The sequence below is a fragment of the Aquila chrysaetos genome, chromosome 4 (genome assembly GCF_900496995.4).
Source record: "Aquila chrysaetos chrysaetos chromosome 4, bAquChr1.4, whole genome shotgun sequence".
Taxonomy (NCBI): Eukaryota; Metazoa; Chordata; class Aves; order Accipitriformes; family Accipitridae; genus Aquila; species Aquila chrysaetos.
In genome coordinates, this window is record NC_044007.1 from 24,050,366 (window position 1) to 24,068,328 (window position 17,963).

Here is a 17,963-nt window from a genome sequence, read left to right on the forward strand (position 1 = left end):
ACTTCCAAGCCTATTATATCTATGAAGTTTACAAAAAACCAAGAGTTACAGGTACAGGCCCAGATGGATCATCAGAATCGGCTTCCTCATTTTCTAAATACATAATGGAATAGGCCATATATCTGATATGCTATAACCAAAAAATACACAGGTGAGGAAAAGAGGCCAAGGTGCTTGCAGTTTCTGTTACTATTGCGGGAGCTAAGCATTCGCTGGCATCATTCCAATGCTGTTTGTGCTTATGCTTGTCTGATTTGCAGGTATTTCTCACGCTTTAATTTCTGTAGCATGCGAGGTGGCTTTATTAAATCCTATTCAAATTGTATAGCGCACAACTGCGTAGCTGTAGAACAAAACTTTATTTAGTCAATGCACAACTAAGGACTATACATGCATGGATTTCTGGAAGTGAACTTGAAAAAGAAAACCAGTCCTTGAATTTCTAGGAGTCAAACAGACAATGTCGGTGTAAAACAACATTATCAGAAATAAAGGAATTGTGAACCTTTGGACACAGCCAGAGGCAGAATAAGTTGGGGGTCAGACACCTTGCACTGCAGTTCTGTACTCAAGTTACTGCGTTCCCATCCAGTATTCCGGGTCACTTGTGTGTACTACCACTTGGACTAGCTAGCTTGACAGTATAGCTAAAACTGCATTAAGCTGAGGCTTTCAGCGATAACCTCTTCTGTTTGCAGCTATTCCAGCTGCAGAGCTTATCAACAGACATCCCCAGCTGCTCAACAACACGTCCCTGCCAGGGGTTACTGGGTTACTGGCTCTGCCCATCTCCTACTTCAACAGTTCAATGTGAACATACTATCTAAATTTTTTCTGCCATTCAAACACACGTAAATGGTTGAATTGACCCATTCTCTTTCTCAGTGGCAGAAGCACTGCAGATGCTCCTTTGAAGGCAGACGTTGCTATATGGCTGCCCTTTGGGAGGTGAAAAATGAAGAGATTGCATTTCTTAGCCTTCTGTTAATGGTACTGTAATCAGAACCATTGGGCAGAGTCACAGGGCCTGAAAATCTCATGGGTCTGCAGTAGCTGACTTTTTCTTTTTTTTTAATGAGCTCAAATTCTTAGAAATTTTTTGCAGTAAAAACCTAAGAAACTGAAGTGAGAAGAGAGACTGTGCTCTTGTTTCTCATGCAGTTTCAATTTTCATTTTGGATTTTCAGCACCCAACATGGTATTGTTAAATAAATTTATGCATTAATTTTCTGCCCTGTTTCCAGATCTACAGAAAAATCAAGCCAGAGACAGAAACCCTGAAATATTTTCCCACAACTTCTCATGCCAAGTCCTAAAATATACAATTTAATTCTTTCACCAATTGTTGCAAATTGACCAATATACTGAGTTTATTTTCTTAGCAGAATTTATCTTTGTTCATCAGGAAGATCCAAACATATGAGGCCTTCATCCTTGGCCTGCCTAAAGCTCAGGGATGATCACAGTTTGGCCACACTACTGCTATGCCTTATCAAAATAACTTCTGCGCTCTTGCTCAATCACTGAGCTTCCCCAAGGACTAAACACTTCTACCACTGTTTGTACTTAAGTAAACAGTAACAAGTGGCCTGTTATAGTCTGTACTACCTTTGCTTTTGCTGTTCCAAAGGGGGGATGGTAAAAATGATTAACTGTTTCCACCCCTCCAGTACTTAAGACTCTCACTTATGTTTCCCTGTCTTACCACCACCCAGACTAACATTCAGTAAGCTAGGCAGCTTTATCCACACAGGACTGTGGTGCTCACTACCAACTTGTCAACTTGAAAAGAATTACATGCAGCTTAAAATATAAATCATCCACAGATCACAAACAAATTACTTCTTTTGCTTTTTAATATAAACAGTTGTGAGAGTTTGCTTTCTTCCGATTCATTTATAGCAAGCCAATTGCAGCTGAAAGCAGCTTTAAAAATAATCATTTGTCTACCACAGAACAAAATAACACATTAACTGTAAAATCTCTAAACTTAAAAAAAGTACCTGTCGTTGCAAAGTATTTTTGGTCAACAGACTTCAAAATTTCAACATTTAAAAATATAGGAACATATGAACAAAATACAGACTCTGATAAATCACAAACTTCTGGAAAATATCTCTAAGTCAAACCTGTAAAAATACGTATTATTGTTTAATACCTCTATATACTTCATTGCTGCTTATTAGCAATAATGACTATAAAATATATAGCTGCACAGTGAAATCGTGGCTGATGCACTCAACTTTTATACATTATCTCCTCCATTTCTTTCATTAAAAACATTACTGTTACAATAGTCCGAAAACAAGTTATAATTTACAAATATAGGATAATATTTTTCAAATCAAACAACATGGACCTAGGTTTGCTCCCACTGACTTCTTTGCAACTAACATTAGGCCAGTATTAAGTAACTTCAAATTTCTAAAGACCAATATATGCATCTGTAAGTAACAGCATTTTAGAGAATGTAAAGATGTTAAGTACATAGTATTTAAAGAGATTGAAACAAAAGTATTTTTCTATTTCTCTGAGTACTTGCAAGTTGTTTTCAGACCTGCCAGTACCAAGACAGCAATCAAGTAAGGCGTTGTTGGTGTTAGGACTCCTGGCCAGTGAGTGCCTGCACTATACTGCCTCATCTGCTTTTATTGCTCTGTTGATGGAATTCAGACTCCGTGGGAAGGGAAAGGAGTGGTCCAGTTCCAACCAGCAGCAAAACCACAGACAGGGACAAATCAGACCCAGGAAAATGGGGGAATGCTCCAATCTTCTCAGCTGCCTCCCCAAAGCTGCCTCCACCCTCCCTTTCCCCTCTATTGTTCACTGAAAGCATGCTTTTTTCAGTCATCCTCCGCTTCCATGCAGTATCACTTATTCTCAGTTGGTTAACTTTCCTGACATCCCAGTTCCTACAATCAGCATTTCTGTGAGGTATTAAAGATAAGTTTTGCCTTCCTGTCTCCAAACACCACCACAATCCCTCTCCATGGCTCAGATTTTCTATACCAGTCTCTGAAGAGTACTTGAAGAATACCATGACATATGAAGCTGACAAGCATTAGGTTACTCTGACATCCCCCACCCCACTTCTACACTCTTTGAAATTAAAATTACTTCTTCAGAATGTACCTGGAAAAATATTCAGCCCTCAACTGTACTTTGGTGCAAGACAATGCAATTGGGTTCTAAAATACTTGTTTGGATTTCACTAGTTAGGCTCTTGTGAACAAACAGGGTCTCCAGATAAGAAGTCTTATGTCTAAGATAGATGTTATATATAACGATCCACACTTGGATAGACTGTGGAGGGCTACATCTTCACCCAGAAGAAAAACTTGGCCTCATTGGAAATGGTATGGTATAACAGACTCACATCTGCAGCCCATTAGGCAATTTGACAGGTAGAACTAGCTGCTGTACTTCACAGGAGACAAAACGATTAAAAAAAAAAAAAAAATAATAATCTGTCTACAAGGCCTGTTGACTTACTTTGCCTGCTTTTGAGGCAGAGGAATAGCTGTACAGCTCTCTGTACAGATGCCACTCAGATGCACCCCTGCATCTATAATGGGGTTTTGTGCATATTTGAACATACTAAAGAGGTTATTTTTCTTCAAATAAAGTCTATATTATGTGACTGTAACAACTGAGGCACTCAGCAGACTGAAGTAGTTCAAAGTAACAGCTGGAGACAGCAGAAGTGACCAGATTCTCTCTCTCATCTTCATATCCTACTGTCTTCAAACAAAGGAGAGGCACAATTTCATGATCACAGTATCTACAGCTAGATATGGTGATAGTAATTAAGTTAGCAAAAGAAAACAGGGAAACTAAGTGATTAACTACTCTCAAAGGACAAACAGCTTTCACTAGTGAAAAAGAACAAGGGAAAACATTCCTCAGTTAATTTTTCAATACATACATTTTTAAATTCTCAACAATCCTTACCTCAAAGAACAGGACAGCAACCATGTCATTATAATGAAAACTTAGCCTGTACTTTGATACTAGGAAATATGTTGAATAAGTTCAGAGACAGCTACCAACTGCAGAAGAGAATGTGTTATAAAGATACTGCCAACCATTATGTTACGAATTATTTAATTTATATTCTCTAAAATAGTCTATTAGAAATGTGAGAAGAAAATATGGTTCCTTTTATTATTTCTCACTGGTTGGCCAAGCGTGATTCTCCTACCTCTTTCCCCTTCCCACCCTCAACAGTACTTAGACAACTCACAGACATCAGGACTGTGCATAGTCTCAGGAACAATGTTCTTAGCTACTTTACACATGACGATTTGCAAAAGTACATTGCAGAGCGTCAAAACACTTTGAGATTTATTTTTACTGATGGCCACCAAAAGATTAAAAAGAAAAAAAAAAATCAGATAAAGTGATGACTACATTGATTTAAAATGGTGGTAGAGTGCTTAAGTTCCTCTTCCCCATGGCTTAATAAAAACCTGTTTGGAAAATGTTACTTTGTTTACATCATCTAGAATGCATTAACTTGGTCATCCTATTAGGTGATTACCTCACTCCAACTGGTAGCTTGACATAAAATTAGTCCTAAGAGTGAAAGGATAACTGGTTTTTTTGAGGTTTGTTTTGTTTTAAACATCTGCCTTTAAATACAGGAAAGCGCTAGGTCAAGACAACCTTTGATGTTACATCCCGTAACAACCAAATAATTTAGATGAATCCTCCATTGGCTATTGGTTCCTTTTCACCTTACAGTACCACTAACTTTTTTCAAGAAATCACAAGATCAGTAGGTGGCCTTTAAGTATAAAAATTGACTCACAAATTCATAAAAATGATAGTACCCACAAAATCAAATACAGCGTTTTTGTAGCTACTAGTCTTAGAGGAATCTAAACTCTGGCTTGACTTCCCATGACAAAGATTCTCTCCACGTCTTTTTTTCAACCACAGTAATTCATAACCTTCACCTCTCTCTTTTTTACTGTTAATTAAAACCCTTGTACACCCTATGTACTGTTTTGATTTATCACCTCAATACACCTAACACTCCCATGCAGTTAATCAGAAATGGAGTAAGATTCTCCTCAGCTGCTGAGCCAAAAGTATTACTCTCCTACTTGAACAACTCTGTGAACCTTTTCCTGACAATATAGAAATCAGCCTTCTAATCCTTATTTTCAATTTCTGACAAAGAACTTCTTACAATCTCAAATATCTCGCCATGTATACATTCTCTCACCTCACTGCCTCCATTAAACAAATGACACCTGCCTCTGTATGCTTTTCTATCTGTGCTCTTACATACCCATTGTGCTGGCTCTTTCTGCCGAACTGCCTTCCTACCCCAGTCACAGACAGAACACCTTGGGCTGAGAGCACTGAATGGAGATGATGGACAGGAGATCTATTCCTCAGTCTTTCAGTCATAAGAACTATGGCTTCATGCAAACGTTTTCTCCTGTGTGTAGCTTTCTTTCCTCTTCCATATCTTTAATAATATCCTCAGAGCATGGTCAATTTTTTAATTTATTTATCCTGTCTAGGCACAACAATACATTCCTTTCAAAGCAGTTTTCAAATCTCAGTTGTAAAGTGCTATGTCAACTTTAAGTCCCCTATTGTGAAAAAAATCCAATATTAATGCCATGTGTTTTAATAGAACTTTCTGTTCTAAGAAGATTGAAATTATGGTCTTAGCTTCAGAGTGGAAAAGACTGAACACAAATTCTAACATTGTCCTTTGTTGGCTAATTCACCAAACTTCATTTAGATCAGGAGAAAATTTATTTAGCTAGTGCATAGCATTTGTTGAGAATAGGAATAAATGGTGAACAACATTTTGCAAAGGGGTAGGATATGAACACTGAACTTTGACCCATATTACCAAAATAATCTTGGTAACATATGGATTAAAACAATTACTGAATCGGTTTCAAGTAATGCTGCAAGTACAGCTTGTACTCCAAATACTGCTGTCTATACAGACGGTCAAAACCAAATTGTTATTTATAAAGCTGGTGGGTTCTGATTTTAATGAGAAAGGGATTTGATGTGAGTAGGTGAAAAAACACTATTTTTGTGACCATATTGTTTTCTTACTGCTATTGCTTTCCTTCAATTCTGTATCCATAGCAAAAATTTTCACAATTGAGATCACACACACATAGAAATACACCAAAACCAAGGCTATTCAAATAATCTAGAAACATTTTAGTGAAATAACTTAAGAACTGAAACTCTAGCTCAAACACCTTTTAATGACAGTTACGTGTGCGTGTGATGCATATAAAAAGTAAGCACTAGCAATCACCATTTCATTTTCTCCAAACCTGGGAATTAATATAAACCATACATAGGGTTAAAACAGTCTGGCCAAATGTTGTTGAATATGTAATTGCACTCAGCATTCAAAGTGCTGTGTATTTGCCTGTTCCAGAGCTGTTCTACAGGGTGCCCCCAAAATTGCTGTGTTTATCCTGAGAATGAAACTCAGTCTCTCAGAACAGTCTCCCCGCATTCTAATAGCTTTATGTTAAGAATGAAGCATTGCATACGTATGATACACTATTGGTATGATACACCTTCAACTCATCTTACGCATTTTTGGCTCTCTCCTGGAGCACAAACAAGGCCAATTCATTATTCTAACTAGTAAGCCTGACAGGGGCACTAAGAAAATAACAAATACTAGGCCTATTCAGTTGCACAGCCTCCTGTGACCACCCATTCTACATATCAGCTACGTGGTGACTCACAGCTAATGATACTCATGGATGAAGTTTAACACTGTATTCATGCTGATAAAAGAATCAGCCTTCTTTCCTCAGTATGGCAGAGAAGCGAAACTCCTTCCCATGCCTCAAAATAATATTTTACAGTCTTAATCACACACAGAGATTAAGATTAGGTACCAGATTGCTCCAGGCAGTTACACAGTGCTGTAAATTAAGGAAGCAGAAATACATAAAACCAAGCAGCCAAACTTTCTTATATTTGAAGCTGCATACGCAAATCCTCACATGACCGAGTTACAAAGCACTCCGGAGACACAGGACAGCTGAAACAAAGGAAGGAACTGAGCTCCAGAAGTAGTTCATAGGTAGAGGGTAACAATGGCTGCATGGACCTGGGGTAAACGTACAGCTGGGTGACCTGCAATGCCAGCCTTGGGAGCCTTCACTGTCCCTGTACCTCTCCTGGTTGTCAATACAGTCTACACACAGCAGCTCTCCACTGACTCAGGCATCACAGTGACTGGCTTCAGCATGGCAGGCTGACTGCTGAAGCTATTTGGGATGACTCATGAGCAGCACATGTATCACAGGTACTTCCAGAACACCAGTTACTATTCAGGTTTGAGACCATCTAAGGAATCTGAAGGTGCACAAGTCCATGGGACCTGATGAGATGCACCTGCGGGTCCTGAGGGAACTGGCAGGTGAAGTGGCTAAGCCACTTTCCATCATATTTGAGAAGTCGTGGCAGTCCAGAGAAGTCCCCACTGACTGGAAAAGGGGAAACATAACCCCCATTTTTAAAAAGGGAAAAAAAGAAAGACCTGGGGAACTACAGCCCAGTCAGTCTCATCTCTGTGCCCGGCAAGATCATGGAGTGGATTCTCCTGGAAACTGTGCTAGGGCACATGGAAAATAAGGAGGTGATTGGTGACAGCCAACATGGCTTCACTTGGGGCAAACCATGCCTGACAAATTTTGTGGCCTTCTACAACGGGTTTACAGCATTGGTGGATAAGGGAAGAGCAACGGATGTCATCTACCTGGACTTGTGCAAAACATTAGGCACTTTCTGCACAATATCCTTGTCCCTAAATTGGAGAGACATGGATTTGACAGATGGACCACTTGGTGTATAAGGAATTGGCTGGATGGTTGCACTCAAAGAGCTGCAGTCAACAGCTCAATGTCCAAGTGGTAAGCAGTGATGAGTGGCATTCCTCAGGGGTCGGTACTGGGACCGGCAGTGCACCCTCCGCAAGTTTGCCGATAACGCCAAGCTGTTTGGCGCAGTCGACACAATGGAGGGAAAGGACACCATCCTGAGGGGCCTTGACAGGCTTGAGAGATGGGCCTGTGCAAACCTCATGAAGTTCAACAAGGCCAAGTGCAAGGTCCTGCACATAGGTCTGGGGCAATCCCAAGCAAAAGTACAGGCTGGGCGATGAGTGGATTGAGATCAGCCCTGCAGAGAAGGACTTGGGGGTGTCAGCTGATGAGAAGCTCAATATGACCCAGCAATGTGCATTTGCAGCCCAGAAAGCCAACTGTACCCTGGGCTGCATCAAAATAAGCATGGCCAGCAGGTCAAGGGAGGTGATTCTTCCCCTCTACTCCACTCTTGTGAGACCCCACCTGGAGTACTGTGGTCAGCCCTGGGGCCCCCAACATACAACAGACACAGATCCACTTGAGCAGCTCCAGAGGAGGGTCAGGAAGATGATAAGGAGGCTGGAGCACCTCCTTTATGAGGATAGGCTGAGAGAGTTGGGGTTGCTCAGCCTGGAGAAGAGAAGGCTCCAGGGAGACCTTATAGTAGCCTTCCACTACCTAAAGGGGGCCTATAGGAAAGATGGAGAGGGACTCTTTTTAATAAGGAGTGTAGTGACAGGACAAGGGGTAATGGTTTTAAACTGAAAGAGAGTAGATTTAGATCAGATATTAGGAAGAAATTATTTACTGTGAGGGTGGTGAGACACTGGAACAGGTTGCCCAGAGAAGTTGTGGATGCCCCCCATCCCTGGAAGCCTTCAAGGCCAGGTTGGATGGGGCTTTGAGCAACCTGGTCTAGTGGAAGGTGTCCTACCCATGGCAGGGGGGTTGGAACTAGATGATCTTCAAGGTCCCTTGAAACCCAAACCATTCTATGATTCTATGATAATAATTCTGGACTTGAAAAATGCCTTATGCTTCTTGACCTGAAAACACTAATCATAACTTTCTGACAAGAGTTAATATTCATTCACTTCAAAGAGAAACAAGCCAGACAAATAATAAATATAGGATCAATATAGCAATTTCTTTTTTTTTTTCCCTCATTACTCTTGTTCCACCAAACTGAGTAATGAAGTATTCTTCATTAGTTTATTGGGGCAAACGTACTTTCCATAGGGACACTACTGCTCTTTCTGATCCTTCTGTTTCTTACTTGACTGCACACCACACCTTGTAAGTCAGAACTCACATGACTTCTTTTTTTTTTTTTTTTTTTTTAAAGAAAGCCTACCTCTGTAGTGGTCCCAATGTCAGCAGATGGGCTGTATGTGCTGGTATCTGGTGGAGCAGTACCAACACTACTTTTAACTGGAGAGCTAGGAGGAGCAGGTCCTGTCATGGTTTCAGTATAGACAGAAGACTGATATAGAATTCCTTTCCTCTGAATTTTATTCCAAACTTTACTTGTGATTTCAGCCAGTTCATACAGAAGCTGCACCTAAAAGAAAAAAAAACTTTTTTTAAGATGAAGATTTTCTGAATGAGGTGAAGGAAAATCATCAAAGTCCTCCACTGAGACTTAGAATGTAGCAGAACTGAACTTCTCACCATTTATAATGTTCTGATAAGCAACTATATTGCAATTAAAATAATTAACATCAGTTACCATATAGTGATTTTTATAAAAATAATCTGTGCTTTGTCTAAACATATGGTACGTAGCTCATAAAACCATAACCAATAACACGGGCTTGTAAAACTTTTACTAGTATCAATTTTAACAATGAAACATAAGTAATTTGTGGTATATTTCATACATATAGATACTGCATCTAGAAAAAGGCAAACATATAAACTTTATGAAATATTAACCATTAAAAAATTATTCATTTAAATGGTATTAAAATAGTGATCCCACACAGCATATGAAACTGTTGTATGTTTTAGGAAGAACATCCACTATCAAACTCAATAGTCTCCTGGCATATGTCATTCCAATATTCAGAAACACACTGTTTAACTTGCACACTGTTTGACTCAGTTCTAAGATATTTACACAAGTTTTTGTAAATAAGCATTAATCATGGAATTTGTGTGACAACATAATGCAATATACTGTATAAAACAAGCTCAGAGAAAACTGCAAACAATATATAAGCAGATCCACAGCTGGATACCATACCCAACTTGCCATTATAAAAAATGGAAATTCTCATATTTATAAGAACTTTAAGCCTCAGGACACATCTATTCTATGAAGCTGGCTTCTTATGTGGGCAGAACAGATGCAGAAAAACACTGTTGTCAATCTACATTTGATATAAAACAGTACTTGATTTTGTGCGTGAGAGTGTGTGATGAAGTCTCAAAGTACATGGTACAGTCCTTTCTTAGGAGGTGAAGTGCTGGAATTTTATAAAAACCTTCTTAATTCATCTTGGATTTTCTTTTGAAGTTTCAAGGCTTACACTGAGCAGGTCACATACTCTTTTAAAGACAGAATTTTTCATTAAAGGAGATAAACTTCTCAGTACTTTTTTTGCCTTCATATACAGACCAATCTACAGACAAATAACAAATCTGGCTGTGGCAAAAAGTTCTTTTAGTTACGGTTTAAAATATTTTGTGTCTGTAGCACTCTAACATGCACTGGTAGCCTTTAAATTACTAATTACAAATTTCTAAGTTTTCCCGAGTCTCTTCCATGTAACTCACAAAGATCAGCTAATAACGTCCATCTGATTGATTGAGTAATATAACATTAACTGTCGTTGACACTTTGCTGGCAAAAGAGTCTCTAGAAAATTAATAGGATATAGGCACTTATCCAAATCATACATGCTTGCAACTGCCCGTCCCTCAAAGCACTTTTTTGTCAAGAAACCAAAGGACAATTTAAGCTATACTTGTCTAATGAAGCAGGCCTTCCAGAAATTTAATTATGCTACTGTTCATAAAGGCACAAACTAAGGCAAAAGAAAGAACCATGCAACTTTTGTGTTTACATATATACTCATATACATGGTAAAGAGGTTTGTCATCAGCTAATCCAACACTGAATAGTTTAAATCTTATTGGGGTTACATCAGTCATAATAATTAAAGCTAGTAATTACTTATGTTGTCAGGGAGATTTTTTAAAAATTGCTCAGGCTAGAATCTTTGCAGCCGCTCTGAAACAGTGGCTATTTCAGACAGCAGTAGCCATCTCTCTGAACATCACCAGCAACCAGCCAGCCAAGTAGTATGACCCTAATACTCTACCCTGCTCTGAAACCAGAGACAAAAGAAGGTCGCCAGGAAAAAAGGCACATTTTGATTAGAGGGAGATGATTTTCATGGAGATATGTTAAAAAGTAGAAAATAACAAAAAGCCTCAAAACAAAACTTCATTAAAACAAAAAAGAAGGCACGTGTCTATATGTAAATAAAACCTAAAAACTTCAGATAAAGAGCTGAAGTTATGTCTTTGATTATTTTTAATACACTTAATTTTATTCCATTGGTTGTTACTCATTAAAAAGAAAGGATTTCTGCTTCTCTTGTTGGTTGCACTTTTTCAAGTTAGTAGTCTTAATGTTTTGAAAATCCATTTCTGATTATATTAGAAGAGCTAATATAAGTGTAAGGTCTCTCTCCTTTGTAAGTATTTTTGAGCATATCAGTTAATATATAATAATTATTTTTAGTACACTCTATTCAAGAGGAGAAAAATGGTATGACAAAAATAGGAATAACTCTGCCAGTATTTGTTAAGAAAAGTTTCCCTCTCTTGCTGCTTCTACTCTCTCCCCAGCAAAACCACACATAACTCAATAAGACCCCACTCACTACTTGGCAAAGTCTGTAAATTTCAATATGCTACAGCATTTTATATTTAAAATATAACACATTACTACAAAATTGAAAACTACAACAAAAGGCAATATCCTGGCAATTTTGCACACTGGAAGTATCTACTGACTTTAAAGGGATACAACCATCAGAACATGGTTTCATATTAAATCATAATAGTCATACAGTAAATACTTCACCTTTGCTACCATTTAACAAATTCACTAAGTATCACCTACTTTAAGGCTGTCATCTATAGACAAAATACAGCCTGTCGTTCTAAAGAATCAAATTTCATAGTTACTCTACTGTGAATTTGTAACTATCAGCTGCTGTTTATGTAATTGTATTTTCCATCTTTGTTCTTGAACATCTGGTTAAAGAAGACTGATGGTTTTCCCCTTTTGCATAAGTAAATCAGAAAGGACAAGGCAGATGTAAGGGAGAAAGTACAGCTCAAGAACCTTTGCTAAACTCAAATAATTTGTCCGCATCCTTTTGGTCATTATAATACTTCAGTAAATGAATAACATCACAGTGTACAAGGACATCTTTTATGACAACAATATTTGGTCTCGTATTCCACTGTACAACTTCATTTTAACATTTCACTATACTTGTAATATGATTTACATGGAGCTTACAATGAAAATTTTTTAGTGCAAATATTTTCTTACAGTTTGCAAAACAAATTATTTGATCACACTTTGGTAGAAAAGCTTGAAAATGTGCTTTACTTACTCCATTTGCAACTCAAATTTAGATACGGCTTCCACTTACAACAATGCCAATCCACTTCTAAATTGCTACTATTAATGTATTACATATATTAACCATGAGATTAATTGGAGATTTTTAAAAAATCAGAGTTGATCAATTTGCAGAAATTTCACTGAGTGTACCAATCAAATGTAGGTAACTATTTTGCTACATGAACATACAAAAATATTTACCAATTATCTGAATAGCTGCAATATCAAGATGAATTTTGTACAGTTCTATGAAAAGTAATACAGAATAAGGCAGGTTTCTATAGGCTGTGAAGTTATCACATACAACTTCATTAAATGTTATGGAAATACCACAAAGTTACAAAGTAAAACTTTCAGAAGTCTTTAAATATAAAATTGTCAGCAAAATCATAATTTTGTCCTTTCCTATTTACACATTTATAACACAGTGACAACCCTTCATATGTGAAAACACACCTGTCATATAGCTTTACAAGTCTGAGCAGACCTTGTTGAGGCTGCTCAATTTCAAATTCTAATTTGCAATGTCCAGTGCACAATCTCACTCTACCAACCCTCTTCCTAGTGAGTGTGAGCCCATCCAGTACAGAAGATAATGGCATGGAGCAAATGAGTCAGAAATAACTTGGATGGAAGGTAGTGGATGCAGCAGGAGACCACACATTGAGGGTAAGATAAACATGTAGTTTAAAACACTTGTTTCATTCATAGAACATGGAAGGTGGCAAGGGAAAAACTGCATGCGACTGAGAAACGTATTGTAATGAGTACACACAAGGGATAACATTAAAATTACACCAGCCACCTTAGCTTTAGTATTCCCAGACTTAGGCCATAGGTCCGTAAGTCTTTACAAACGTGATGTGCCGTCTATCAGATCAAAATTATAATACTTTGTGTTCTTTCCCTTTCTTTCTATTAAATGAAGCAATAAACAGTCCATTTTGTCCATGACATCCTTTGAAAAATCTTACATATGGCGAAAACTTTGCAGCAGACAGCATATGAATGCAAAGCTCTACTCAGGCCTCAACAGATTTGCTATTCCCAAGAACAAGAGTGTTCTCTCCAGCACCACTGGAAATGTTGCAACTGTCAGGAAAGTGTTATTCAAGTTGCAATAAAGTTTACTCAAAATTTTGCATAGAAAACCTACTCTATTTGGAACTACAGCAAACTTGATCCAGGTCAGTAAAATATAGGGTGCACTTTCTGAAAATCTAGCAAAACCTTTGCCTTTTAATAAACATAAATAAGGTGGTAACTTTTGTTTACACACATTCATCTGGGTTTTTTTTCCTTTACTAAAGGATACCATTGTTTGCCTAAAAAACATTTTATGTTTGAAGAAATGTTAGTTCTATGAAAATATGATAAAAAATTACTCTAAACTACTTCAATAAATGAATCCACAGTGACAGAACAGCACTATAGCATTTAATGGTACATCTGCAATTCATTTCACTCCATCAGCGAAAAGATGCATTTATACTGTAGCTATTACATTTTGAGAAGAGTTTAAATTACAAAACTTGAGAGAGCTTCAAAGCAAATCTTAATCTAAGCACCTTGATCTTGATGGCCCAGTTAAAAAAAAAAAAAAAAAAGATAGAAGAGACTGTTTTCAACGAAATGCAGAACGATTGTACTTAAATCAAGTTATTTTTAATTTCCTTTCATAAATCAATTAAACATACCAACCTGGGGGTTGGAGCATTTTATTTCAAGGGACTCAAGGTCGACATGGAGGCAGACAACAAATGAGTGTCTGGATTCTGGCCCTGAAGCAAGCAGTTTCTGGGAAGTAACAGCTAAAGTAGAAGTACAGCCCATCGGTTCCACTAAATTAAGTGTCATCTGTTGTCCAAGAAGAGTATATATACTGAAATGATGCAGACTAATAGTCCACGGAAAAGCATCACCTAATGTTTAAAAAGAAGGGAAAACAGTTAAATAATTGCATAAAAAACCCTAGGCTATTATTTGCACAAACCTCAGTAAAGGCCTTACCTTAAACCCCCTCAGAAGTCAGCAAGTGCAATCAACAACCATTAAATTGATCCCAAACTCTCACAAATAGAAATCTAAACAATAGCAATATTTTTTTTACAGCTTTTTAAAAATTGAAATCCATTGGGAATTTTAACCCCAAACTGTGAACAAATGTTTACAACATAGTCTTGAAAGAACATTCTTTTTGTTTTATATTATTTTCCTCAAACTGAGGAGTATCTTGAAACCACTCCCCATTTAGTTCAGCATATGGATCGCAGGGGCAGTTCCTTACGTTACAGACTTATACATGTTTACAAGTTTTAATACTAAAAAGGAGAATTACCCTTCTCCCAAAAATTTACAGTTTGCATCTCAACAGAGTGGTGCCATAGAGTAAAACCTATCCCAATGCACTGCACAGGTAAGTGAGACCTTGATCACAGTGCAGCTTTTTCTGCTGCCTCCACTTAACTTCCTAGGAACAGAATGGCAATGGATTTTGTAAACACAAATTACTATAGACATACACTTTATATAATTTCTTATATTTAAGAGGGATCCTAACTAGAAGTGCCTGGCAGCCTATCATCAATCATTACCAAGAATAATCAGTGAGGGAATTGGCAGTGCCCAGCTGAACAACAAAACGGCTGCAACTTCAGTACAATCTGTTTTCTTCAGATTGCCAATAGATGGGAAAGAAAATGAAAAGCTTCCAAAGCAGGACTACAGAGAGAATTATTTGGGTAGGTCTTTAAAAGTTTGACAGGAACTCTTTTTAGTGAGGGAAAACCTTCAACAGCTCTACCAGCTAGAGTCGAAAGGAACTGAGAACACGGACTATGAAAACTGAGGCAGAATCCCTGTGGCAGGTTTGACTTTGGCTGGCTGCAAGGTGCCCACCAAAGCCACTCTATCACTCCCCCTCCTCAACTGGACAGGGGAGAGAAAATATGACGAACGGCACATGGGTTGAGATAAGGACAGGGAGATCACTCAGCAGTTACCATCACAGGCAAAACAGACTCATCTTGGGGAAATTAATTTAATTTATTGCCAGTTAATACCGGAGTATGATAATGAGAAATAAGAACAAATCTAAAAACACCTGCCCTCCACCCCTCCCTTCTTCCTGGGCTCAACTTCACTCCCAAATTCTCTACTTCCTCTGGCCTGAGCGGCCCAGGGGGACAGGGAATGGGGGTTGCAGTCAGTTCATCATGCGTTGTCTCTGCTCCTTCTTCCTCCTCACACTCTTTCCCTGCTCCAGCGTGGGCTCCCACCCACAGGAAACAGTACTCCACAAACTTCTCCAATGTGCGCCCTTCCCATGGGCTGCAGTTCTTCACGAACTGCTCTATCGTGGGTCCCTTCCATGGGGTGCAGTCCTTCAGGAATGGACGTGGGTCCCCCACAGGGTCACAGGTCCTGCCAGAAAACCTACTCCAGCCTGGGCTCCATTCCATGGGGCCACAGGTCCTGCCAGGAGCCTGCTCCAGTGTAGGCTCTCCACAGGGTCACAGCCTCCTTCCGGACTCATCAACCTGCTCCAGTGTGGTGGGGTCCTCCATAGCTGCAGGGTGGATATCTGCCCCACCATGGACGTCCACGGACTGCAGAGGGACAACGTGCGTCACCATGGTCTTCGTCACAGGCTGCAGGGGAATCTCTGCTCCAGCACCTGGAGCACCTTCTCCCCTTCCTTCTTCACTGACCTTGGTGTCTGCATAGCTGTTTCTCTCGCATATTCTCATCCTCTCCCCCAGCTGCTGTTTTTTTACCCTTCTGAAATATGTTGTCAGAGGAGCTACCACCATCACTTGTTGGCTCAGCCTTGGCCAGCGGAACTGGCTCTGTTGGACATGGGGCAAGCTTCTGGCATCTTCTCACAGAAGCCACTCCTGCAGTCCTCCCCGCTACCAAAACCTTGCCATGTAAACCCAATACAATCCCACATATGATAACTGGGTCCTGGAGAAAGAATTTAAGCTCTGCAAGAGACACTGAACCGAAATCCAAAGAATGCTCAAGAGAAGTGAGGAAAATGAGACAATGAAAGATACATGGGTAATTCTCATTTTGCCTTAAACAGATATGGCTTTTTCCTCTTTAGAAGTACAAGAGCATAACAATTCTTTCACTTTGGGGTTTGGTTTTTTTGGGGTTGGGGTTTTTTTTTCCCTCTAAAGAACGTCTTCATCATTCCATTTATGAGATTTTCTGCTGAGGAAGTTGGGCCTTTTCGTCCCCACTTGAATGATGGACAGTCTGTGCCCAGCATGTGAATTTTGAATCCACCAAGAGAAACTCCCTGCCCCAATTCAAAGTAACATAAGAGTGGCTGGATGCAGTCTCAGATCCAAACACAGCAAGCTGGTGAGCATTCACAAACCTCAGCCTAGGCTGAAACAGTCTTCATCTTTGTACAGAGTACATTCATTTGGAGGAAGAGAAGGAGAAAAGTTCAAAATTCAGATTACTTGATATGAGGTTTTAGTTTTCAAGATTTGGGCCTGGAGTCATGGGTAAGAAGAGTCCATATTAACTGAATACCCCAGAAGCATGGGAGCCACTCTTGAGAATCAGAATAAAAGATGGCAGACAAGTATACATGTACACTGGCATGGACCCTTGGAGTCTCACAGGGCGCTAAAGAATTCAAACCAGTGTATTTAAACAATATATGGAGAGTGTGTTTGCTGCCTGGTGTGGCCTATGGTCAACGCTGTCCTGCTGTGAAATCACAACACTAAGAAATGGCACAAATTAAGTGTTAACTGTGATTATTTAAAAGAAACTTTAGAAAAGTTTTGACATTAAAACATCTTTTCACCATATTATTTTAGTAAGAGTTCTATTGTTTCTTCCACAGGTGGCACCGGCAATAAATTTATATGGTCAGGAGACTATATATCAGGACAGTCTCTGTGTCTCATCCTACAAAAGAACTGAAAACTTCAGGTCATTTTGAAGCCATTGCACACCAAAGAATTCAGCTCAGCCAAAGTAACTTGAAAATATTTTGGAAAGGTTTCAGATTAGAAATTTTAAAGTAGTTAGCAATCTGTATTTTTTCCAGTTTCAGTCAGCCAAGAAATACAAAATATTAATTGTAATAGATGGAAAAAATTCAAATGCAAAGTCAACTCTATTGACATGTTTCTAATTACTACAGACGAACTTTGTTTTTCTTTGTGACCAGCACATTAAATTAGCATCGTTTACATTCCATGGATTAGAAAGAAAGAATATCCAGAGAAAATACTGAATGTTAACTCTACTATGCTGCATACATTATCTACCTTAAAAGGAAAACGCCAACCAAATTTTATCAATGTACAGAAACCACAGTATGCTGAACAAACACTGTAGTAAAGATATGGCAAATTTAAAACTATAAAATTACCCCTAATGTTATCAATTACCTCTTCTTCAGCTCCATA

At 38.7% G+C, this 17,963-nt stretch overlaps 1 protein-coding gene across 10 annotated transcripts in view; it reads right to left on the reverse strand.

Moving 5' to 3' along the window:
* VPS13B (vacuolar protein sorting 13 homolog B) overlaps positions 1–17,963 on the reverse strand; it is a 498,323-nt gene that overhangs the window by 212,494 nt on the left and 267,866 nt on the right. For all 10 annotated transcript variants that reach the window (XM_041123226.1, XM_030011504.2, XM_030011500.2 and 7 more), the window contains 2 exons: positions 14,227–14,447; positions 9,232–9,438 (listed from right to left, as the gene is read on the reverse strand). In XM_041123226.1, the coding sequence (XP_040979160.1) occupies positions 9,232–9,438; positions 14,227–14,447 (428 nt within the window). The remainder of the gene's footprint in view (positions 1–9,231; positions 9,439–14,226; positions 14,448–17,963) is intronic.